This window comes from Camarhynchus parvulus, chromosome 11, assembly GCF_901933205.1.
Source record: "Camarhynchus parvulus chromosome 11, STF_HiC, whole genome shotgun sequence".
Lineage (NCBI taxonomy): Eukaryota > Metazoa > Chordata > Aves > Passeriformes > Thraupidae > Camarhynchus > Camarhynchus parvulus.
The window spans coordinates 9,103,449-9,128,259 of NC_044581.1; the positions used below are offsets into that span (position 1 = coordinate 9,103,449).

The window sequence follows — 24,811 nt, forward strand, 5'->3', positions numbered from 1 at the left end:
TGGTCTGCAGTTAATGCCCGGGAGACAGCTCCTTATCGAGCACTTGTAGGGGGGAAAATGCAGGTCTTTACACTGTGTTTTTGCAAAACTTCCTAGATATATCCTTTCTCAAAACAAAAAGAATTGTTTCACTAATACCCATCTTTACAAATTATATGAAAGACAGGGCCCAAATTGCAAAGTACTCTCTGCCTGTAATAGCCCTTAAAAATCCCTCTGGAATGTTACACTTTCATTACACATTAGCGTTGGTGTCGGTAGCTGGATACACACACATCAACCTGCACAAAGGGCAATTACTTAGAAGCAGGTAAAGACTTTTCTTTCGTGGAATTCAATGCTAAGTCATAGATTATATTTTAGCCACGAAAACTGTTCAGATTTGGCCGAGCGGGGCGCGGGTCGGAGCGCACAGAGCCCCGAGTGCCCCGCACGCCGGGCGCGCACAGCCCGCACCCAGCGCCGGCCGGGAGCCGCTGAACTGAAAGCAGGTAGAGGCACTTCCTGCGGGCAGAATTCAACAGAGAGAGGGAGTTTGCCTCTGATCTCCTTCAAAAACCAATCAGGCCGGATCAGCCAGGCGTTGATTCTCCCTCCGTCCCTCCTACACCTTTTCCAGAGGCCCAATGGCCTTGTCCCTTTGGGAGATTGACTAGAGTCACATGAGCTGCATCAAGGGCAGGTAACTCAGGAGAGGGGAAGGGGAAGAGGGAAGGAGAGGAAAAAAAAGAGAAGAAAAAAAAAAAAAGCCCAAGCCCAGACTGAGCTGCCATGATGTCAGAGGGAGAGAAACCCACAGTTTGCTAATTTCACCTCCCAATCGGCCCCGGGAAGGAGATCACCGGGAACAGGTAGAGATGGGAGCTTTTTTCTCCATGTTTTTTTTTTTCTCCAAACACCCAACATCCTAAATAGCTCTTTCTCTCCTCTTTATATTGTGACTTCTCGTTCGCTCCTTTTCCCTTTGATTACTTGGAGGTAGGGGGTGAGCCTTGTGGGATTTTTTTGGGTGATTTTTTTTTTTTGTTTGTTAGTGTGTCTTTCTTTTGCTTTTTTTTTTCCCTCTCTTTTTTTTTTTGACCTCTGCTTTTGATTGTAGTTGTTTCCCCCTGTGGTCATGACGGCTTCGCACAGTGACTCTTTGGTGGTGTTGTTTGGGGCAACAGCTGGTGCATATGGGGCTAAACTGGGTTCGGATGAGAGGGAACTAATTCTCTTGGTGTGGCAAGTTGTGGATCTACAGAACAAGAAGGTATGGCTTCGATATCCGGGGCGAGGGCGCGTTCCCCGGCGCGGGGCGAGCGGGCTGTGCCGGGAATCGCCGCCTGCCCGGAGCCGTTTGTTCATTTCACAAATGCACCGAGGGAACGGAGGGGAGGGGAGGGCGCGGGGCCCCTGCCCGGGGCTCATCCCCTGCCCGGGGCTCATCCCCTGCCCGGGCCGCTCGCTCGGGAAGATCCTTTTTGTTCCGTCTTCAGGGAAGGAGTAACTTTTCAAGAAAGTTTGGCCGCTTCCACACCCCACTGCCCCGTCCGCCTTAAATCATGTGTAGCTTCGAGGATGTCTACGGACTTTTGAAGCTTTTAAACAAAAAGTTCCCCCGAGTGGCTCCGAGCGTGCTCGCTTCCCTGGGAGCCGGCTCACGGTCACCGCTGGACCCTTTGGGCCTGCTTTTTGTTTGTTTAACCGATGTTTGGATAACTTTTAAGATAATATTGACTTCTTTTAATTCTTAGGCCAACCTAAAAGCCATCTCTAGTATTTTTTCGTCCCCAAAAGCCCTATCATAAATAACCCTCTAGAGATGAAGGGCTTTGATAAAATAAACAGGACTATCAATTTCATTAGTGGATTCACGAAACTGCCTTAATATTAAGTGATCTTCCCTTTGTACGTAACAACTCCCGCAAAAGTCTGCGCTAACTGCAAAAGGCCTCCCATGAAAATGGGCTTGGATGCGTGGCTCTCCGGGGTGGGAGGGAGAGAAACCGCGGCCAAAGGTTTCGATTTGTGAAATAGACAAATGCGTTTTCTCCTGGCATTTATCGGGAGGTGATACTGCACCTTTCTGATTTTTCTGCAGTCTCAACACAGTGCTAGAAAGAGCTATTTCGATTGTTCCTCACTTTTGTCCATAATTTCTTGAATGTTTTTAGGTAGGGACACTACACAAATCCCTGGTGAAAGCAGACAACTTGGACCTAAGTGACCAGTGTCGCGAAGTCAGTGGCTTAACACCAGAGGGACTGGGCAAAGCTGAACCACTGGACCGGGTTCTTCAACAGGTGAGGTGCTGCTTTTGGGAGCAGGGGCTCTTCAGAGTGAAGCCTGTGAATGAGATTTAATGGATTTGAAAAAGGAAACAGATTTTAGTTTTGTCTTTCACTTTGAAATCACTAGCAAGTTTTCATGCTTGTTTTTAAGCTAACCCAAAAGAGACCTGAACCATTTGAAATGGGAACTCCATAATTCTGAAACAGTTGTGTATGATACCAGATTATTTGAATTGATGCTGTGAGTCCTTGGAAGATCTGATTTCTGGTTTTTTTTGATGGGTCTACTTTTATTCCAAGTTTCTCTTAAGCTTTGAAAGAGTAGGCCAGTAAGAGTCCTGCTTAATAAAGTAGTGCTAATCAAACTTTCAAACTTCACATAGTACATTCTAATCTACAGGTTCACTGCTCTAATATGTATTGAAAAACTTTTTCTCATTTGTTATTCTTAAAATCAGCTGAAATCTTCAAAATCTTTAATGTAACATCCAATATGTTGTGTATCACTCTTTTCCAGACAAATGAGTGGATCATAAAGTGATTGGTTTGATTATTTTATGATGTCTGTAGTTTTGCTCTTTGTCTTGTTTAATATCGCATTGAGACAGTAAATCTAAAATTTGTATGATACTTACAGCTCAAGTGGACTTAAGCTACTTAAAAAATTTAGTGCAAATAGTACACACATAATGCAGTTCCCAAAAGTTTGCTTACTTTGACTGTCTTTTCTATGCATGAAATGTGCTTGAATGGAAAAATACAATAGTGCATTTTTGTGTAACATATAAACCTGCCTTTCCACACCTTGTCTGAATCATTCGTAGGTGTGTTTCAGCAGAAACTTGCTTAGGCAGTAGAACAGGTTCATGTTGCTGTAATTTCTGGTGACACAGATAACCTGGCAGACTTGGTCCTAACCCTCTTTGATACTGCATGGTTAACACTACACTCTGGAGTGTCTTTGAACATGTAACTTCTATGTGGCTTAAAATCTGTCAGCATTGGCTGCAGTGGCGTTTGTTCTGCTTGCATTTGTTTAGTTGGAATCCAGGACCAAGTGGTGATTTTTTCTTTTTCTTTTTTTTTTTTTTTTTTTTTTAAGCTCCATAATAACCCCTGAGAAAATGTGCAGCTGCAGGTTTGATCTTGTCCCAGATCTTGCACTAAAGACATCTGGAACAGCTTAGCCTAGTACACTCTGTTTACCTTTATAACAGACACACTTTAATTATACCCAATACTTTATGAGAGATTGTATCTTATTGCTGTAAATTGCACCGTAGGTGGGTCTGCTTTAGCAAATAAAAGGAAATACTACCTTTGTGTGTAGGTGGGTAGAGATTCTTGAAAAACAACAATTTTTTTCCTTTTTGTTTGCATATCTATGCAACTAAATAATGATTTTGCTGTTAATTGTTGGATGCCTGTTGTGATGTGGCCAGTTCCATCATAAGTCTTCTGGAACACACCTTACCTAAACTCTTCTCCCTTCTGCTCTTGGTCCTGACTCCTGTGGGAATTAGGAGGGAATTAATTCAACTTCCCACTTGCAGTGGTGGCAAAAAGCAAAACTCCATATTCTTTATTAGTAAATTGTTTTCTGCATTTTTGAAGACAAATCCACGGATATTTTAATTGCATCATGTATTTTAAGGATGAATCAGGTGACAACACATACAGGTTTTTTTTTCTTTCTCAGTTAAGCATTTTGATTAGCAAAAGCAACAGGTAGTTCAAGTGGTTATTTGAAATGGAGGAGGAAAAGGAAGTAGACTTGTACCTTGATTTGAGATAATGTTATAGAGTACATGAAATTAGCTTTCCACACCCTGCCTGGATTGTGGTAGAAAATTGATGATGCAGCTGAAAATTGCTCACCTTAGCACATATCTCAATCATGTAATGAAAGTTTTGGTGCCTGCTTCTGGTTTTTTGCCTTGGGTTCCCAATCTCTACACGTAGAGGGAAGTGAGAACCACTGAGCACAAATCCATTGTAACTTTTATCCATGCTTCAGAGGCCTCTTTCAACTTCAAACATTCTGTGGTTCTGAATCAATGATTTGTAGCTGGTAAACAGCAGATCAGCTTCTGTGGGTCTGGAGTTATTCCCCTGACCACAGAAAGTCTCCTTCTATTGCTGTATAATTCACTTTCCAGCAATGATGGGGTCTACCAAAGGCCTGTAGTCTGTGGTCAAGTCTTTACTCTGCTTTTAACCAGGCACTTCATCAAATAATCCATCTTTTTAATTTTACTTCATATTCTTAAAATGTTACATATTGCACAGCTTACTACTTGAGTTTGTCTTGAAATTTTCTGAAATAGGGTTCCTTATCAATAAATTTTGGTTGTTGTAATTGTACAAGGTAAAGTCCTGAAGCACACTGCCCCCAAATAACCAAGCTGTTTGCTGCAGCATATGCTCTGTATGTTGTGTTGCAAGGTTTTGTACTTGTCCAGGGTAACAAGCATTTGATTCCAGAGGTACTACTGCAGTTATGGGGTCCATCTGTATTTTCTCATAGGTGATGTGCAGGGTTGTGATAGCTTTCCTTTGTGGGGGTGGAGTATGTACAAATGCCAGGGAAATAGTTACCTGAAATTATAAAATGTGTGCCCTTTGGGAGCCCCTTGCTTGATGTATTTAGTTCAAAATGGCATTAATAACTTACCTCTGATGTGAGACCAGTAATGGTGAACTTACAGCTGCTGAGGTGTTGCAAAATGCTACTGAGTAGAAAACTGAGGATTTTTATTTAACAAAGTGGGAGATCTCTTGTTCAAGTGTGTATTTGGAACTCTCTTGAGCCTGTGATCTAAGCCTCTAAACATGTATCAACTACACTACTTACCAAAGGGAATAGTTTTCTTCCTGCATGACTGGGACATTCTTGCCAGTTTCATTGTTCAGATCCTCAAATCACAGGACTGGCTTGTTTAGCATGTTATTTATATTTTTCTAGTTAATTGCTGTAGCTTTATAGTTCCCCGCTTTGCAAGCTTTTAAGGGAGAGCAGTTATTCTCAGGTTGCTCTCTGAAACCTTGTAGGAATGGAACCTTGCTTTTAAGAGCAAAACGAAAATGAACTTTGCCTTTCTCTCAGCCCCATTGCTCTGTCATCAAAAAGCTGCCATCCTCATATGCTTCTATGATTGTAGCCACGGGGACTCTTAAGTTAAAGATCCCATCCATGAAGTTGAAAGTGTTGTGGATTTCTTAATCCCTCCCATATAGAAAACCTGGCTGAATCAGCATGACTTGCCTTAAGACATGTTACTTTCCTTTTGCAAGGCAATATTTGCATGTCTTCCTGTAAAAGGATGTCTAAGAAGAGCTAATAATGCGGGAGAACTGTCTGCAGTATTTAGCTGTAATTACCATCTTTCTTTGAACAGTATGCATAAAAAGGGAGACATTCTCATGTGAGACCTGGCTTTACTTTTGGACCTACTAAAAACATTCAATTTTAATTTATGGGTTGACATTAAAATATTAAAAATTTGTTTAAAAGACTCTCCTTGTCTTGCTGATTGAATATACTGAATCAGATACACCAGTGAATATTTTGATTCATATTCTTATCCAGAGAGAGACAAAGCTGGGCCTTTCACCCCCACTACTCCCCTAAATAATGCTCAAATTGAAAATACTGGGTGGTTGCCACTTTATCAGGTGATAGCAAATTGCCAGTTCCCTCAAGCATGTTTGGATGCCTATTGATCATCCAGCTGAGCTGCAGGTGCAATTTATTTTCAGCAAATTCAGCAAGAAACAAGCTGGTTAAATGAGCTTTTGGAAACAAATGGGATGGGGGGAGAGGTGGAAGACCTCATGAATTCCTCTAACCTGATAAACCGGTTACAACCCTTTTTTTAAGAGAAACTTGTTCTGCAGCTTCTTCTTCACAAAGTGCTAGCAGAAAGTTTTCTTGGCTCCCTTGCCAGCTGTCACATCTTCATTTTTGTTAAATGATTTTTAAATTTTATTTTTAATACACCTCTCAGTCTTCAAACTGAAGAAAAATTTGAAAATGCAGGGTAGCTTTTTTTTTTGAGTCTTACAGTTGATCTTCCAACTTCAGGTTATTTGTTGACTGCATCACCTCAATAAAACTGCTAACAGAGTTTGGAGTATTTGCTGGGTCTGAGTTCTGATGGTTTGGAGCAGGTGTTTGGCGAATCTTTGGCAAGCGTTACCAGACAGGCTGTTCTTTCCACAACAAACACTTACGGTGTCGTTTCACAAGATTTGGCTTCAGCAGTGAAGCCAGCTTCTCCCCTGGCCCTACACCAGACTTTGCCATCTTTTTGTTGTGTCAGTAAAACCCTTTGTGAAGCTGTGCTGTAAACAGGATCACTGAAATGAGCAGATGGGGTGGGAACCTAAAACTGCTTTGCTGTCCAAGCTCACATCCTGTGAAACTACACCCTTTGGTTGTGTTTTCATGATCCAACATGTTTGATGGCGATACCAGCTTAAGCTGTTTCTGCTCCTGAGCACTTCAGTGGCACCTTTCACTTAGGCAGGTGCTGCTACATGGCTCTCCCTCCTGCATTCTGCCTGTACAAAAGTCTTTGGGGCTGCAGATTGAGCTGGAGCAGGGCACTGTTCGGAGCTGAAGGCAGCTCTGGTTAGGAGTGGTTCTGTCTGATGCTCATGCGGCACATTAGGAAGTTTTCCCAAGGGCAGCCATAGCACTAAGGAGTGGGTGAAAGAAGGGTAACATTTTAAGACAGGTGGGGCACTGAGCAATTTATGTGAAACTGTGACCTTGGTTTGGCATCAGCAGTGAGTGATGAGGATTTCCTGATAGACAGAAGGCCCTTCAGGTTCTCAGGGTAGGTAAGAGATAGACTCCTGCTCTTACAGAGGGCTGAGTTTCCTATGTACAGGTAGCCTTATGTAGAGTTTTCACATTTATTAACACCCAATAGCTCCCTATTTTCACTGAGAAATGTAGATGAGGATTGCTTAAATTATGTTGCATACTTCTTATTGGAATATCATCAGTATTTTCTGTGGGGAATTAAGGATGTGCTAATGCTTCCTGTAGCTGTAGGATGTTGCAGTGTGGATTTTTATTGTTCTTTGAGCTATGGCTAACTTTTTTTTTCAGAACCTTAGTTGCAATTCTATTGTTGATGGCCTAGATAAACTATTTTTCTCTTTACAAATTCTCAGTTCTACCCAGGTCTGTAGCCCATTACATTGTTCTTGAAACACTCAAATCTGTTCCCTCAAAAAACTCAGAAAATGCTTGATAGCATAAACAGTTCTTCTGTTATGTACATTAAATATATATATGTGTGTATACAGAAATATGCATATGTAGATCATGTGAATCCATTTGTTATTGGTAGCACTTATGTTCTGTTATGTTGTGTGGGAAACAGTGACCTTAGCTTCTCCAAAAGCTGCAATACTTTATCTGAATTCCTCAAGTATTCCCTGTAGGAAATAGGAAGGTTCCCTTGCTTTGTTCATGTATTTAGGTACATTTCACTTCTGAATGAGCAGAGAATTAGTAAAAGAATTTGTCTAAAGCTGCATATTCTTTTCCTTACAGGTATAAAATTATGGTAGCCCTGGCAAGCTGGGCTATCTTCTCTTAAAACTAGAAGTGACAATATTCATGAGAAGTGAATAATTTGGCCCAGTGATTTGAAGATATAAGTAGACTTTTTTGTGACAGCAGATGTTGCCACATTTTCTGGTGAAGTGTAACAGTAAAAATTAATTACCAAGTCTGAGATTAGCAGATATGGACAAATAAACTTTACTATCAGCTTTCAGAACAGCTTGAGGTGCCAGTCTTCCCAGGGAGTGATGTTGTGCCATGTTTGTAAACTGTGTCACTAATACAGTTGGATGTTTCCACACCTATAATATGTCTGAATACTTGAATTTCTCTTGAAATTGTTCTTGCATTTTTTTAAAATGTCATTGAAAGACAGCAAAATAGAGGGTAGAAGCATTTCAATACAAAGATTGCTGGATTGCATGATCCTCAGAGACTTTGAACTTCTTTCCTCTAACTTGCTCTAAATAGCTACTGAAAAAGTCACTGGAAATGTGTTAATGAATTATTGTCAGGGTTTTCAAAAGTAGCTGAAGAATAAAAGAAGCATAAAGGATTTTAACATGTAGATGGGGCATTTAGCAACATGGTTTAGTGGTCAACATCAACAGGTTAATGGTAGGACTCAGTGATCTTGTCCAACATAAATGATACTATGATTTGAATTCTATTATTTTGGTAGTAATTATGTGTGCAGTACTTCTACCTGTTCTTGAAGTTAACATGGAAGCAGCTTTAAAAACTCTGTGTAGATTTGTCTGCAAGACTGTGCTGTTGCTCTCTTCCTCTCGTAGCATTTTGAAAGGGCTGCACACTTCCTCAATCTGTATGTTGATTTACTTGATTTTTTTCCCCCCTTTTAATAAACCAACACTCTTCAGTTATATATGAAGTTCTTGGGTAGCTGAGTGCTGCCAAATGAGGGCAATGTCTCTATCAAACTCTTGTAGCACTTCTTTGCTGAGCAGTTGGGTTTCAGACTGATGCACAGTTACTGGAATTGATACTGCTAGCAAAGCAGTGCTGTAGCCAGAACTAAAAATGCCAATTAAAGATTAATTTTTAGCATCATAATGTCAATCTTGTCTCATTTTACAATTTCTGTGGTTAAAAGTGAAAATTTGATGTCTCTTAATTAGAAACAAAAACAGTAATTCTCCCTCACATTCATGTCTTTGTCATCTCCTCTCTGCTCTGGGAAAGTTTTTTCCTTCCTGCAGAGATATCATGTTTTCTGTTAGCTACAACCTTATTCCAATAAAAAGGAGGAAATACTGATGCTCTGAAAGACACCTTGACATGTGTTCTAGGAGAGTCTTGAGTCAGAAGTCATGTTTGTTCTACAAACCATGTTTCAGTGCTTTGCTCTGATAAATCTGTGGTGCTGTTCTTTAAACTGTTCACAACTTGCTCCAGTGTACTTCTATACAATAGCCTCTGTTCCTGCTTTGTTCACAAACAGCTGTTTTGCTTATTTGTCCCTCATTCATTAAATCCACATGCTGTGAAGGTAGATGTGAGTTATGGGATAATATTAAGCAAAAGGTATTGGGAATTGAAATTGAAATGATCACCCCTTTTGATGAGAGACAAAACAAAACAGCTAAAACCAACTCTCTCACTTCCCCCTAACTTCTATTTCAAAATATTTTGGTTTCTCTTTCCTCCTGCTGCCTTTCTTTGCAGAGCTGCAGTGGGCAAAAAAAGATTGAGAAAAGGATATTTTATTAACACTAAAATATTGGTTAGAAACTTAAGGTTAAGAAACAGTTGTATTCCTTCTTGCAAAAACTTGGGTCCTGTGATGATTTTGGGCACCTGTTTAGCTTAAAATGAAAGGTTCTGTTGGTAAAGGTCTAGGACAGTCTCTGAATTTTGTTATCATTCTTATTGAATTCAAATCAGAACTTTATCAGTGAGGTTTCCATTCTCTGGCTCTTATTCTAGAGAAATGTAAGCAGGTACTCTAACATTACAGTGAGCTGGGTTGACATTGGCAGTGTGTGAAATTAATTCTGCTGTAACTTCTGTAAAGATGTTTACTTGCCTGATGAGTCTGTTGCAGTGAGTTGCACTAAGAGGAAAGTAGAACTATAATAATGTTACTTGAAAATTAAAGTGAAAAAAACCCTATGGAAGTTTTGCTGTGTAACCAGACCTTATTGTAGCTGAAAGTTGATTTAAGTTAACTTTGCAGCTTAAGAAATACACAAGACATTGTATAACACACTGATTCTCTAGAATAAAATATCATTGGATTGGAGGGGGATTGTGAGAGATACAGAGTTGGAAATACATAATTGTCACAAGAATGTGACTGTGACAGAGTTTTGCAGTTTGCTTGATTGGTAGCTTGAGTGTTATTTCTTACAACAGAATTAAACTTACACAGGACTTCATATTATTGTAAAGCATGTGAGATAGCACCTTGTAAATATGAAGTGCAGAAGAAAACTGCTGCTCTTGTGGTTATGCTTAAAGAAACAAAAGGAAATCTAAATCAACATCCTTTCTCTATAAGTCTCAGATGCTAAGATTTGATCACAAGAAGCTGTGACTTGCTTCACATTCAGACAAACTCATGTCAAGTCTTTCCAGTCACAAGGAACTTGCTTTGGAAGATGTAACTTACCTGAAAGGGAGGATGTAGCTCTGTAAGAGGAAGCAACATCCAAATTGTGTAACCATTAATGTCCTTGTTCTGTGTGGGGCAGATCTGAATCCCTTGGAAGGCCAAGTGTAAATTTTGATATTACTCAGTTGTGAACTGCTAAAATCATATCTAATAACTATTATTTATCTCAGTCTCATTTTTCCTTATGAGTCATTACCAATTTTTGATGCTTGCCCTAATCTGTAACTTGAAAGTTTGAGAGATTGAAGGCAAGCTGATTTAGGGATCTAATTCCACTTGTCCTTTATGTATTTGTGAAAGCATGTTTGTACAAGAAAGGGAACACTCCCCCATTTACAAAGCAAAGCAGAGTCAATTTAAGAATGGTTGACTTTCTTTTGCTGATATTTGTAAGGGTTTGATCCAGAATCTCTTGGATTCTTATATAAGCAAAGATACTTCATAGATTTCAAGGCAATTACTCAGGAAAGTCCATGCTTATGATATTCTTGCAGTGCAAGTTTAATGGAGAGGCAGGAGTATGAGAAAATCATGCAGGAAACTGGGTTGTGGATGATAAGTTTCTCTTCATTCTTTTGGTGTTGCCTCATCTTTTTATTTCCCTGAGTATTACTACAAAAAAAAAAAACTTGAGAAACAACCTACTAGAAAAAAATGTTTTAATTTTGCAGTCATTGGCTATTCTCCTACAACTGGTTAAGCTTGCACTACAAACAATGAGGTAGTGTTGAGTAAATAGAGCAGTACCAAGCATTACAGTCAATAGAGCCAGTGCTAAAGATCACATTGCTAATGAAAGTTCGTCCTTGAAACAGAGGTGAGTGGGAGTGGGGGAGGTATAGAACACTGAGAGAGAGCTTGTGCTTATATCAAGACTTTGGGAAATGTTGCAGTCATGGCATTAATTAAAACCTAGAATTTGGAAAGCACGTTCAACCTTGTCTTTCAGGCTGTAATGACTTGCTCTGTGAGTTGAGCTGATAGCAAGCAGCCTGTGAGGACTCTGAGGCACCATTGTAAACCTGCTGGAAATGTAGGTAAAAGGTTGACAGAGTAGGGATTTTTTTGTATTAGTAGTATTCAAAATTTTCTTTTTGCTTAAAATCAGACTTATGAATAATCTGTGCTAACAAATGATTACGTATTTTACAAGGTATGCATATTTTTGTGTTATTTTGTTGGTTTTGATAGCTATGGCCTCTTTCACACAGATTAAATTAAAGTGAAAACATTTTATCTCAGTAAGTGTTTCTTTATTTAGCAGTTTCCTGACACATAATGTAGTAGTAAAGTAAGGCCACAAGCTCTGAAATTATGTTGCTGGATTGGGGTGCTTTATCTTACACAAGACTAACTTCAAGTAGCTTATTTGTGGAGGACTCTGCATATTTCAACACTCTCTTATTAAAACAGGTTGTGCTTTTGAAGATAAAAGCCTGTGACCTGATTGCTGTGACATTCAGATGGCCTGAGCCATGGTCTTGCCTTTTATGCTTAATGCATTACCTGAATTAGATGCTGTAGATACCATAGCTAGAAAGCATGCAAAAAGTCTGGTGTTTCAAACTTCCATCTAAGAAATAATTAATCAAAAATGGTCATAAAGTGCTCAAGTAGCATGGCTTGGACAGATCTTTGTCATGGCAGAAAGTTAGATGTTTGCATTCTTTCCTAGGAAGAATTAAAGCATTTAGTTAGCTATTGTTTACTTTGCTGCACAAAGACCCAGGTCCAATTAAAATGAACCACAGAAAGAAATAATGTGGAAGTTTCATCTTTAAAACAGTTTACCACAGCCCTGAGTAACGATGGTCTGTTTTCTCTGCTCCACAGAGTATCACTGGACAGACAAACCATGACAATTGTTGCTCTGTTTCTGTATTTCATGTTCCACCTTTTGCTGAACAGCGCTGAACAAACTTATTTTTATGCAGGAAATTAGCTCTAGGCTACTCTCACCAGCTAAGTTTAAAGTTGCCAGTCCCTCTATTAATTCTGAAGGAGTATAATGAATTTTAAAGGAATTTTCTCTGTTTTATTGAGTGAAAGGATGCAATAAACTTGAAGAATACTTTCCATTTCCCCCCTTGAAGTCTTGCAGTAATTATAAGAGGTGTCTGAAGGCCTTTCTTTCTTGAGAGACCTTTGAGGTGACAACAAGGAGGACGAGGTGGTATTATTTCCTGTAACTTCAGCTTCCCAACAAAGTAAAAAATAAAAGTGAGTATCATAAATACACTTAAAAACATAATTCTGTGTTTTTCAACTGCTACTTCTTTTGAAGATTTGTGATTGGAATTTCATGGCAGAGCCCCAAGCCTAGGATAGCTGAGACCCTGTTGTCGCCTTTTGTGCACAGCGTGAGTGGAAAATAATTAATTTCTTTCTGTGAGAGGCAACAACAGGAGTTTGCCTAAATAAGCAGCTGCTATGGAGGAAACTGCTTTGGAACAGCTAGAGAAGCAGCAGGGTGTGCAGCACCTGGTCTGGACCTCTGTTCAGGAAAGAAGACAAAGTGACAGCAGATTATCAGGTGTAAGAAGCAGAAAAATGTACTTGAGAAGAAGGCAGTCTCCAGTGCTTGAAGCTCAGTGCCACATCCTGCCTCTCCTTGAGAGTTAGTAGGGTAAATTTGCTCTTACACTTGCAAATTCCAAGATGGATCTGTACTCTAACTGGTTTTGGATGTGTAATGTCTTTCTTGAGTACATTTATGGTGGCCTTTGTGACTGATTGGTCCTTCTGTTATTTAATGTAGTTTCTAGGCTATCAAGAGGCATGAGACGATATGTAACTTGACTGGTCATACTGAGCAAAATTAGATTCTCTGGCAAGCTGGAAATGAACCCCATGCTTTTGTCCAAGCTAGTCTGCAGTCACTAAATAATCTCAGGCATTAGTGTTCAGTAGAGCAAATAATTGCCTTCCTCCTAATAGGAGAAATCAACTGGCAATATTATTTTTGAACATTTCTAGTGAATGGACCTGGGCTGCCTCTGTCATCTCTTGCATGTTTGCCCTGCAATGAACTCAAACCAAGGGGCGATTTCTTTTTCATGTTTACATCTGAATGGTATATAAATATTATATTTTTACCCCTGTTTAGCTAGAAGGGAAAAAGAAGTTATTTGTAGCTTGTGGCTACACTGGGGGTTACACTTTTTTCTTTTCTTTCCATACAATTTCAGTACAAGGTCACCATGTATCCATTATCAGCCATGTGGAATATCAGTTAACAGATGAACAAAGGCAAGGGCTTACTATAGGATTCTCTGTTTAAAAAGTTACCCAGCACAATAAAGGGTTATCATACCTGTAAATAGTGCTGAAATGCAGTCTGTGCACCTCCCAGTAGTATTGACATGCTTTAAATTCCTCCACTGCATGGATAAGGCTGACATTATCACCAGGGTTGGAAGAGTGAAGGAGCAGAAGACTGCTCACGGAGAGTATTGTAAATAAATGTGAAACCCTCATGGGTGTATGAACTGAGGCACAAAGACCAAGTGAAAATATTTCCCTAGGCTGACATGTCATGGTATGTTGTGTGTGTGCAAGCCTTGTATAGCAAAGCCATGGCTTGTTACTCCTGACTTTTCTCATGCTGTATTAGACCCTTTAAGTCTTTGGACAAACTTCAGGATTCAGTGGTGCTCCAATCTTGTTTATGTTTTAGTGGCAGACAGGTTCTGTTAATGAGATTTGGCTGCATCTCAACTCTTGGTCTCCTTCACTTCCCCCCATCCTGGAAAACGTGTCCTTTCCCAAGCACCTCCAGCCCCTCAGGTACACACTGTGGTGCCATTGGTGTCCTGATCTTTGGTGGAGCTGCAGAGTGGGCAAAAGAGTCCAGAGTGTGGGGAGTCATACAACAGCTGAGGTTGGAAGGCACCTGTAGATGTTGTCCAGCCCAAGCCCTGAAAGCAGGGACACTTGAGCAGGCTGCCAAAGACCACAGCCACTTGGGTCTTTGGTGTCTTCAACGATGAAGAATCTGCAACTTCTCTCAGCAGCTTCTTTCATTGTTCATTTTCTGGAGATCTTCTTTCAGGAACCACGCCTGCAAATATATAATTGGGTTTGGGTGTTCTCTGGAATAAATTGTAGAGGACTTAGCATAAAATCAGGCTTTGAGGCAACAACTGCAGTGCCTTTTGCCTGTTGAAACAGAACTGGGAATAGAAAATCTTCAGTGAAACCTTTTTGAAGATTATCCTTTGTTTTCCAAGAAGACTGATCATTGTTATATGCTCAATGCTACAAGCAAAGAATGACTCACACCAAAAGCCTGAGAGTTTAAAGCTCTAATGTTGTGAATTGCAGTAATGTCTAATAAGTGATGATGATTTTTTTAAAATACAGGTTAGACTGGAAAACATCCATGGTTATAAACAGTATGGCTTTAGTCATAGGTTTGCACAAAGGAGGTATAAGCAGTACACATTTATGTGCCTCAGACAAAACTTTTTTCTTCTCAGGGTACTTTACGGATGTTCTCTAGAGCAGTTTCATTTTAGTAATGAGGGATTTTTAAGTCTAAGGGAATATATCAGAATGTAAGTCCTAAGTGAACCAAAATAACTTTTCTTCTAAGTTATTCCTGAAAGTTTTCTTCTTAATAATGACAAAAAACTGTCATTCCTGAAAAAGTTTTATTGTCAGGGATTTTGTTTGTTTTGGTGGTTTTTGTTTTGTTTACTTGGGGTTTTTTTGCAAAACACTAATCTAGCATACTAAACCTGTTCAAAGTCTTTTGACAGGCTTTAAGCCAAATCAATTATCATCTCTCTGTCTCATGTCTCAAATTTTGACTGGACCAGATATGATCTGTTCACCCTCCCAAGTCTAAAGATGGCATGGATGAAAAAATGAGCACTTTTTGATATGCTGATCTGGCAGAAACTTGACCATGTATTCATCTGCAATCACCAAATTGTAAACTCTGGGCGGTTTAGTAACATCCTGTTGATACTACTGATTTGAAACCAGATCCCTACACTGTGAGGACCATTCTTTGTGCAAAGAATGTTGATAAATATAACTCATCTTTCTACTTGAAAATAGATTCAAGTCTAGCTTAAGTGTGGACAACAAGCTAAGCTGTTTTCTGGATTTTTATGTTATACTTTAGCATGGCATCCCAGACCTGCTTAAACTGCAAGGATGCCTTTAATTCTGAAGCTCTGTGGATGATTTTATTTTGTCTTAGCTATGATGGGTCAGTAGGGCCAAAAGAAGAAAAACAGAGAAATTCTGTGCATGACTAAAAGAAAGGATGCTGCTTTAAATACTCACTAGGAGCTGCTGGAAATCTGATGCATAAGGGGCAGCTGAATTTTCTGTTACTTCTCAGAGGTGATTTGAAGAAAGAATCCCCCAGAGTGCCATGGTGTTTTAGAAATAGTTCTATTTGACAGCATGGGTGCATTCTGTGCCTGAATTATCTCACTGTTTAATTACTATGCCAGGCACAGATACAGCACAGATGCAGTGGCCTTTCTCAAGGATGACAGCTATTTTTAGTAAGGAAAATGAGACTATCCAAATAGACAGATGTTTATTTTAGTTTTTCATGCATCATAACTGTAGAAAAAGCTTAATGAAGAATCTTCTTGTTTCTCCAAGATCTACATCTTAGCTCAGCTATATTTAAGGCAACACAAAGTGGGCTGTTATTTTAGTCCCTTGGGATTCATCAGTAAAAAACACAGCAGCTTGTGCTGGCTTTCATCCAGCTTTGCTGCTGGCAAAACATGTCTCTTCAATCTCTTTGTACTCTCAGCTACATGACCAAAATCCTGTTTAGCCAGTTTTTCAAACTACTGTTCAAAGTCTGTCCTTCCCTCTCACCACCTTTTCTCTAAGAACTGTTTTAGGTTTCGTGGAGGCAAGTATACAGAGCAGCTTGTTTGATTCTTCCTCTGTTCAGTTTTTAATCTTGGTGTGGAATTATTGAACATATTCCTTTAAATAAGGAATGACTCATCAGAGCTTTACTGGAGAGACTGCTCTGGTGGAATAAGCAAGAAAGGTGGAGGATGATGCTAATAGACTGGTTCTTGCAGTCAGAATGAGGGCTGGTTGCAAGATGCAAACAGGTAATTAGCAGTGTGTGAGTGCTGTGGAAGGAGCAGAGGAGCAGGGCAGACAGGGTGTGTGAGCTTGGTGGGGGCAGTGTTAAGGTGGGGCAGCTTTGCCTGCTGAAGTGGGGGCGTGCTTGGACGGCAGCATGAAGGTGAATGACAGCAGGTAAATAGCTGAGATGGATTTTATTAGTGGAGTGAAGGAGATGGGGATGGAATTTATGAAATGACAGAGTTGCGGACAGGTTGTTCAACATGTGAGACAGAAAAACGTAATGTAAATCTGGTGCTGGTCTTAACTTGTCCTGTGCTTGCTCCATTTGGGTGGATGCTGCTTCAAGGCTGGCTTTTGAAATGCTGCCTGAAATCTGTGGTGCAAGAAAGGAGGCTGAAGATGGCTTTTCCTGGGCAATGCTGAATTGCTTAACTGGTGTGGCTTGTTATGCTGAACAATGTGGCTTTACAAACACGTCTGCCCTAGCTGCTTTAACATGTTTGACACATGTGTTACGTGTACCTATTGCCTGAAAGACTTGAGGGTCCAGTGTAATCTATAGCAGCAAGAGCTGGTGCACAGCTATGCCTCTCATACTCAGCCTCTGCAGAATTAGAAGATATCTCCTGTAGGTGAAAGAAGCTACTTCAGGCTAATCTCAAATATCTGTCATTCCTCTGGGACTATTTTGCCCTGTGCTCTGATCCTGAGTGAATCTTCCCACTCACTCTGCTACCCCCTCCTCTCCTCAGTTAACCCATGCCATAGTTGAGCTGGTTTGGATAACAAAGATTGCTTATGTCTCCTAACTATTCTTCCCACAGTCTTCTTGCCCTCTTCCAGAGCAGTACACCCCAAAGTTTGAAACAGGCTGGTTTTAAAATAGGAGTTTCTAAATAAGCTCCCAGCAAGGCCTGCCAACCCTGTGGCAGTTGATCTAAGGCACTTTAAGCTGCTGGCATTTGGTAAGAAAAGTAGAGTATTGTTTTGACATGTTGATTGTTCCACTGGAAAGGAGTTTGCAATGTTGAATGTTATCACTGACATTTAATAAATATGCAGTGCAAATACTAACACTTGGTAAAAATAAAAACAAATCCTGACCCTTGGGAGTTCTTTAAACCTTAGTTCAGTTGGAATTCTGGGCTTATCAGTGTCCTTATGCAATATTTTACTACTCCGGCATCTCCTCAGTACAGGCTTCTGAAAATATCTGTGTTTTCTTTTCAGCTGTAGGTTGTGTGGGAAATACCACCTGGAAAAAAATGTGAATATTTCAGTGCAACAGTCTTGATTTTTACCGACTTGACTTACACGATTCAACCTGAGCATTTCCTCCCTTGTACAAACATTTTTCTCCTTTTGTTTTCTGACTTGATGACGACTATTTGATCTACAATTCTTACATTTTATGTGTACAGCAGGAGGCTGCTTACATTTGTTGCTTTCTTCAGATTGTGTGGGTTAGATTTCTTCTTGTATCTGATCAAAATAGCTCCCTAACTGCACTCCCTGTATTGGCTCTTGAGCATCTCCAGTAACACAGAGTACAAAGTTGAAGGTTTGGGGAGTGTTTTATTGCTGTTCATCAGTAAGACTCTGCTTCCTTTCAGCAAGAATCCCTGTGCACCCCCTCTGGAGGCTGATTCCTATCACCATTTCCAACCCCTTTTTACAAATATTTGCTCTTTACTGTGTGCATTAGCTAAACTAAAAAAACCGAATAAGTTCCTGCATTTAGTAAGAAAGCAATTCTCATGTGTGTTATTGTGGTGAGAATATTTGTTGTTGGTCTGTGACTGTGGCCATCCACAGAGCTATTTTCTGAAGTGGTTCCTCTGGAGTCCACTGGAATTTTCTTCTTTTTCTGATGTTTACACACCAACTGAGGTATTTTGAGCACTCTCAGATCTCAATTTTCTGACTTTGAATCATCTTTGAACAATAACTGGCTTTAAAGCCTCAGGTTCTTCAAGACTTCAGCTTGTGGTAGGACCACAACCTGTATTAGCAATTGGGAGGAAACAGGCTTTGGGAATCTGCAAGTTTGGGTTGGTTGATTTTTAGTTAGTTATTTTGTCTGTTTGTGGTGTGTTTGTTCTTTTTGTGTGTTTTGGTAGTGTGCAGAGAATTGCATTATAAAGGTTTTTGTTTTGTGGGGATATTCACCCTTCTTATAGTTTCAAATATGTTCTCTGCTATTAAATAACTTCACTTTATAGATATGTTCATATCTCCATCTGTAAATATATCTGCAAATGAAGCCACTTAACACAAGGTGCTGAGCTGAGAGCCCCTTCTTACCCAGCTCTGCCCCTCAGTTCCCTGTTTTGATGTGTAGTACCCACTACTACAAGATTCTGAACTCAGAATGGCAGTGGAACTCTGGTCAGCTGCCCAAGCCTAGAAAAGGGCCTGGATTGGTTTGAGCAGTTATTTTGAAATAAAGCCTGGGTAATCATGTCTCTGCTCCTTCTAAATCATGTTCAATACATGTGTTTTCCCTTGTGGAGCCTTACTTTTGGACTGCAGGTGCTGCAACACTTGTTCACACTGTGAGTTCTGTGTAGCTGTGGGATCAGGTCATTAGGACATCACCTTTCCTGAGCAGAGACTGTAATGATGTAGTGTCACATGTGTTGCGATAAAACAAACCAACTCTCTTTTCTCCCCATACACAGGTTAAAAGACAGCACAAAGATATTGTCTAAGTCTCAAGTCAACTTGTAATTTGCTTTTGGGGGTGGTTGTTTTGGAGTTATAATCTGTTGCTGAGAGCAGTGGGTGGCTACTGCATCATGATTGTAATTATTGCTTGTTTGTGAGGTGAGGCTTTCCTGGGAGGGAGTTAGCATCAAGAGGGAAGCTTAGAATAATTACATTTGTCCCCTTGAAAATTAGTTAACAAGCTACTGCTTACTGATACATGTAGGTACTATTATATGCTAGCTGACTTATTAAGAGCTAGGAATTTAACACTGTTATAGAGTAATAAAAGGCTGGAAACTGTTATCTAAGGATGGAAAATAATGTAGAATAAGACAGCTGGAGCCCTTTCCTCTTGAGAATTAATCTGCTGGGGCTTAGCCATCCTAGGGCTGGGAATAATTTTTTTTTAAATCTAGTATTCATAACACCTGATCTGTACCAAGAACTTTATTAGCTTGGATGTGACTTGATTATCATTTTACTTTTGAAGGTATTAGATCACTATTTGTTTGACTTTCTTAATATATGACTTTTGAAACATTATTAAAACCTAATGAGTAGGTTTTTTGTTTTTGAATTTAAAAAAAATAAATTATTAAGGATATAATCAAAGCCAGAGGTGCTATAGGTGAAGAAAGGGTGTTGCAAAATCAATATTGTGATTTATCTTCAAAGTTCTTTCAAATAATTAATAACTTAAATTATAGTTACTCCAGATTCTGTACATTACCAGTATAGTACGATCACTTTTCATATGAACTCATAATTCTGCCATATCTGCCTAATTAGTCTTTTTTTTTTACTATATTCTGAGTGTTCTTGTTTGCTATTCCACAAATGCATGCAGTTTATTTGCTTTCTTTAATCAGGAGCCCATGTCTGTTCTCCATCATGTTTTTTCAAAAACTTTTACACATGTTGAATTACTTCATCTCTTTTAAAAAAAGTGCTGAAGCAATGGCAGGTGCATGAAATTATCACTCAGTACAATGAAATTTTTCACTTTATTTTCCAGTTTAGTCAGCTGGTATCCAGTGATTTGAAAGTACTTGGAAGGAGCTCTTACACACTCTGCAGTGATGGCCAGTTACTCATCCGACAAGTTCTCCACCCGGAAACATCCAAGAAGGTACAAGATCAGAACTGGTGCAGAGATACAGCACTGGGAGGGGAGTGATACAATTCCACCTGAGCCCTGAGTAGTTCTTTTAGGCACTTGCTCTTGAAAGTCAGCCACACCACTTGGACTCCCAGATGAGCATAAGGAAGAGGAAAATTAGGAAAAACAGGATAGAGACAGAAGCAATACAAGTACTTTGTATTCTGTGTGTGGAGTGGAAACAGAGGTACAGATTAAACCTCAGCAGAAGTGATGGAGAACTATTGCTTTGCTTAGGCTTTTGTTAAGCCAGTGTCCTGTGGAGGGTAAGCACACAGGTGGTGGTGTGGCCTGGCAGTGGTTCCCCATCTGCATTTATTCAGTGGGAAGCAGAGCTGCATCTTGTTTGCTACTCCCACGTGAAGCAGCAGTTTCTGCTCCAAGTTCCTGGAGGGTTTAGAGCACCCTGTCATGCACAGGGAGGAGAACCTTGCCTTTGTGCAGGGTGGTGACTCTCGAGTTTGCTGGTTTAGCAGGATCTGCAGGAGCCCCACAAGAATGAGAGATGCTGACATAGAAGGAGCTGGCCAGTTATTGGGTCTTTTTCTGAAAGTTGCTGAAAGAGATTTTGTATTCTGTGACAATATTTATTTAAAATTTGTCATTGTGGTTTGGTACAAATCTGCTTTTCAGTGTAGCTGCAAAAGATAAAATAGTGTCAAAAATAGGAATTAAACAGCAAAACATAGATTTTTAAAGTATTTTTTTCCCAGCCATCCTCTCCAGCTGTTTTACATGGGTCTGACTCCCAGAAGCTATTTGACTTTGGTCTTGTAGACATCCAGTTCTGTAAAGTTATGGAATTTGAACTGTGTTACAAAGGAACCAAACTGCTCTATCACCTATAAGCTGGTGACTTGGAGCTACATGATTTCTGAGAGTACCTCATTCAGTTCAAAAGTATTAATTGAAATTTAAAGGATTAGCATGTATAAAACAAATATTTTTGCCTTCCTTGTAGAACTTCTTGTTGTCAGACTGCTTCTATTCATTTTATGATCTGCGCAAAGAATTCCACACTTGCTACCCTAGTTCAGCCGCCGTGAAAGACCTGACTATCAAGACCATGGCAGAATGTATCCTTTTGCTGCAGCTTATATCCCACAATCAGTTCAGTTCCTTGCATTTTATCTCTGTGATTGTAACAGAGTTTAGAAGAATAAAACTAGATGTGGGTTTTATAAACTCACAGGGAAAGTGAACAGAGTGTCTACTTAAGTGTGTGTCAGGGGAGTGGCTCTGCTTGTAATGTTTTTTTCCCCTAATTGAATCTAATTGATTTCTAAACCATATTTAGTAAATCTGCCAAAGAAAAGCATCACTTGCATTGGTACTTGATCTTAAAGGAAAAGCTGAGATGTCAGTGGGCTTTTTCAGCACCAGCTGGCCTGCAGGTTTCCACTGTTTGCAGATAATATTTATCTTGCATGATCCTAACTGAAATGAGTTTAAAATAAAGCAAAACCAAAACCCAAACAATACTCTACATCTCAGTTCAAATTAGAGAGATTGTTGGGGCCCATCTGAATGAGATTGAAGTTCAGTTATGTTTAAAGTGATAGGACCTTACTCAGCTTTTTCTTTTTTGGACTGTTAACACTGCAATTATGTAAGCTCTCAATAGTTTTCAAACTGTTATCTGTTGCAGTGAATATAAACCAGTTTATGAGCAGTGTAACATGTCTAATAGCCACATGTCCCTGCTAAGACCAGTACATTTGATTATTAGTTCTGTGCTAATATCAGGAAAGCCTTATGACTTGTTTACAAAGGATTGTGCAACTCTGTTATTTTCTATAAGCACCTTTTTAGATCTAGGCTTAGGGACAGATGAAGCAGAGGAGGACTTTGGCGTGTGGCAAGTGAAGACCATGGTGGCTATCATTTTCAGCATGCTTTCAGAAGGTTGTAGTAAGTTAACTATTTATACTGAATGCTGAAATCCTTCTTTTCTGAAAGAATTGGCAGTGGTGCTGTCATTCTTAAGTAATCTCTGACTCTGGTTATATTTAAACTTCTTGTTTTGTCACAGATCACGTATTTACTGAGCCTGAAACTGTGAAACACAAGTATGAAACAGGTCCTTGGTAAGTGCCCTTGTCACGGTTGTTTACAAACAAAGATGAGTCTTGTGTACAGCAAGGAAAGTTTGTGGATATTTCCCCACAGTCATGTGAAAGCAGGCTGGCTCCTGAAAACAGCCCAGTGTACTCAGCAGTCACTGCAGTGCAGCCAGACTGTGGCTGGCATGCTGAATGCTGTACTTTAGTCCATCTCTTTAAAGTCACTGCAAGTTAAATGCTCTTTGTTCTCTTGCTTCTGTTTTGCATGGCAGCGAGGCTGTTTTATCTTACCCAGGGTGAAGAAATATTTGTGAACTTTCCCTAAGTCAACAGGGCACTGGCCAGTGCACCCTGCATGAGCTGAGCTGTGTGGTGCTTCCCAAAGTTGTTTTTCACCCATGCTGAATTGAGTGTTGGGTTCAGGGATGAAGGGACAGGATGGTTCATTCTTTACAAATGTATTTCAGTGACCAGACTGAAATCTCTAAGACATAAGTAATTTGTGCTGCTTGGATTGCTAGATCTTTCAAATAAAATTAATTCAGTTCCTCATTACTTTACATTGAGGCAGTTGTCCTATTTTTTTGTTTAAGGAACCGCAATGTGGCGACAACATTGTGCATCTACAGTGTTGTAGATATAAACGAATTATCCAAGTTATCTTCCCTTTCTTTATTGAAAGGAATAATGGAGATAGGAGAGTCTCAACAGAAAATATGCTCCCAATTTGCAATTCAATTAGTTGCAATCTGAAGTTTGGTAAAATATTGGAAAACCTGGATGAAAGCTTACTTTGTCTTCTTTTTTCTTTCTGTGCAGCAGTAAATCTGAAACTGTGGACAGTGAGACAGTAATACGTGCCAGAGGTTTGCCATGGCAGTCTTCAGACCAGGACATTGCTCGATTTTTCAAAGGACTCAACATTGCCAAGTAAGATAAGGAGAATTTGCCTTGCTTTATCGCTTTGCCTTTAATAGCAAGTCCCTTTAATATTTGTTTTACATGCATCCCCCACTCTCGCCACTGGAGTCCTTCAGTCTTTCCTCACTTGACCCCTTCCCACGCTGTGGCCATGACAGCTGAACAGGTTTACCAGCCTTAGGCGTGCAAGAAAAAGTTTTGAAATGTGTGAAGAAGAAAAGAGACCTATCAATTGAAAACCAATATACATTCATTTATTGCTAGTATCAAAAGGGAGAAACTCCTATTGCATTAATTAAAGCAGAGGCCAAGACATGAAAACAGCTTTAATTTTGTGCCAACTTATTGTTCTTCTATATCTCCTAAACAGGCCACATTCAGAAACTTCTAAGTACTGTTTGGAATAAATTTTCATATGATTCATGTATATACCTATGTATAGATTTGTGGGTATACATATATATGAAGAGAGCGAGGTTATTTAGCATACTTGTCACTTAATATATATTGCAGATCTCCAACACTGAGAAAATGTATTTTTTTTTAATTTAGAGTGATGAGGAATTTCAAATGTGCATCTCTGAGATAATAGGAAGGACAAATTTGCAACTTTATGGGAGTTGAGAAAGTGGTGAACAACATGAGATCCATGATCTCAAGGAAGCAGATTTTAAAGTATAATTGTGTTACAACAAAAATTAAATTTTGGATAGTAGCAATTTCTTTTCCAATCTGTAATTTTCGTGTTTAAGTCTGATTCCTTTACTATTCTTACACAGTTATTTATTAAATGTATTAAAGATTCAGACTAAACTTATATTGTTGGCTTTACCTTCCAGAGGTGGTGTGGCTCTTTGCCTGAATTCCCAAGGAAGGAGAAATGGGGAGGCTCTGGTTCGGTTTGTCAATTCTGAGCAGAGAGACCTTGCCCTGGAAAGGCACAAGCATCACATGGGTAGCAGATACATTGAGGTAAAAAGTTGTGACTTGAAACAAATCTTTGGAGAGAAACCTGAATATTTTAGGCTATGTTCTCATTTAAAACCAAACCCCACTTCTGTTTTGCTCAAAGTACCAAAACACAATTCTCTTGGAAGTGTATGCATGGTTTAAAGCTGAACATTGTGATTTTCATGTGGATTTTTTTGTTCTTTCTTTCAAGGTTTACAAAGCAACTGGGGAAGAATTTTTAAAAATTGCAGGAGGTAAGTGATTCTGGAGTTCAATGTGATTATTTCAGTTCATAGGAATGTTGTTCAAGTTCTTTTTTTTTTCCTTGACTGAGGATGCAAATGGATAATGAAGTAGCTTTTTCTATTTTGTCTTCCAAGAATGTTTGACTCTGTCAAGTTGTTGAAACTGAGCTGTGAGCATTTGAGCTGTGACTTTCAC

General features: G+C 39.5%; 1 protein-coding gene across 4 annotated transcripts in view; it reads left to right on the forward strand.

Annotated features, from left to right (window-relative positions):
• The first annotated feature begins 741 nt into the window (after window positions 1-741).
• ESRP2 (epithelial splicing regulatory protein 2) overlaps window positions 742-24,811 on the forward strand; it is a 42,492-nt gene continuing 18,422 nt past the window's right edge. For 3 of the 4 annotated variants that reach the window (XM_030956115.1, XM_030956113.1, XM_030956116.1), the window contains exons 1-10: window positions 742-851; window positions 1,100-1,252; window positions 2,157-2,285; window positions 20,292-20,405; window positions 21,397-21,511; window positions 22,248-22,346; window positions 22,468-22,522; window positions 23,318-23,428; window positions 24,259-24,391; window positions 24,582-24,624. In XM_030956115.1, coding sequence (XP_030811975.1) covers window positions 1,118-1,252; window positions 2,157-2,285; window positions 20,292-20,405; window positions 21,397-21,511; window positions 22,248-22,346; window positions 22,468-22,522; window positions 23,318-23,428; window positions 24,259-24,391; window positions 24,582-24,624 — 934 coding nt within the window. In that variant the 5' untranslated portion in view covers window positions 742-851; window positions 1,100-1,117. The remainder of the gene's footprint in view (window positions 852-1,099; window positions 1,253-2,156; window positions 2,286-20,291; window positions 20,406-21,396; window positions 21,512-22,247; window positions 22,347-22,467; window positions 22,523-23,317; window positions 23,429-24,258; window positions 24,392-24,581; window positions 24,625-24,811) is intronic. The other variant, XM_030956114.1, reaches the window with a different exon arrangement.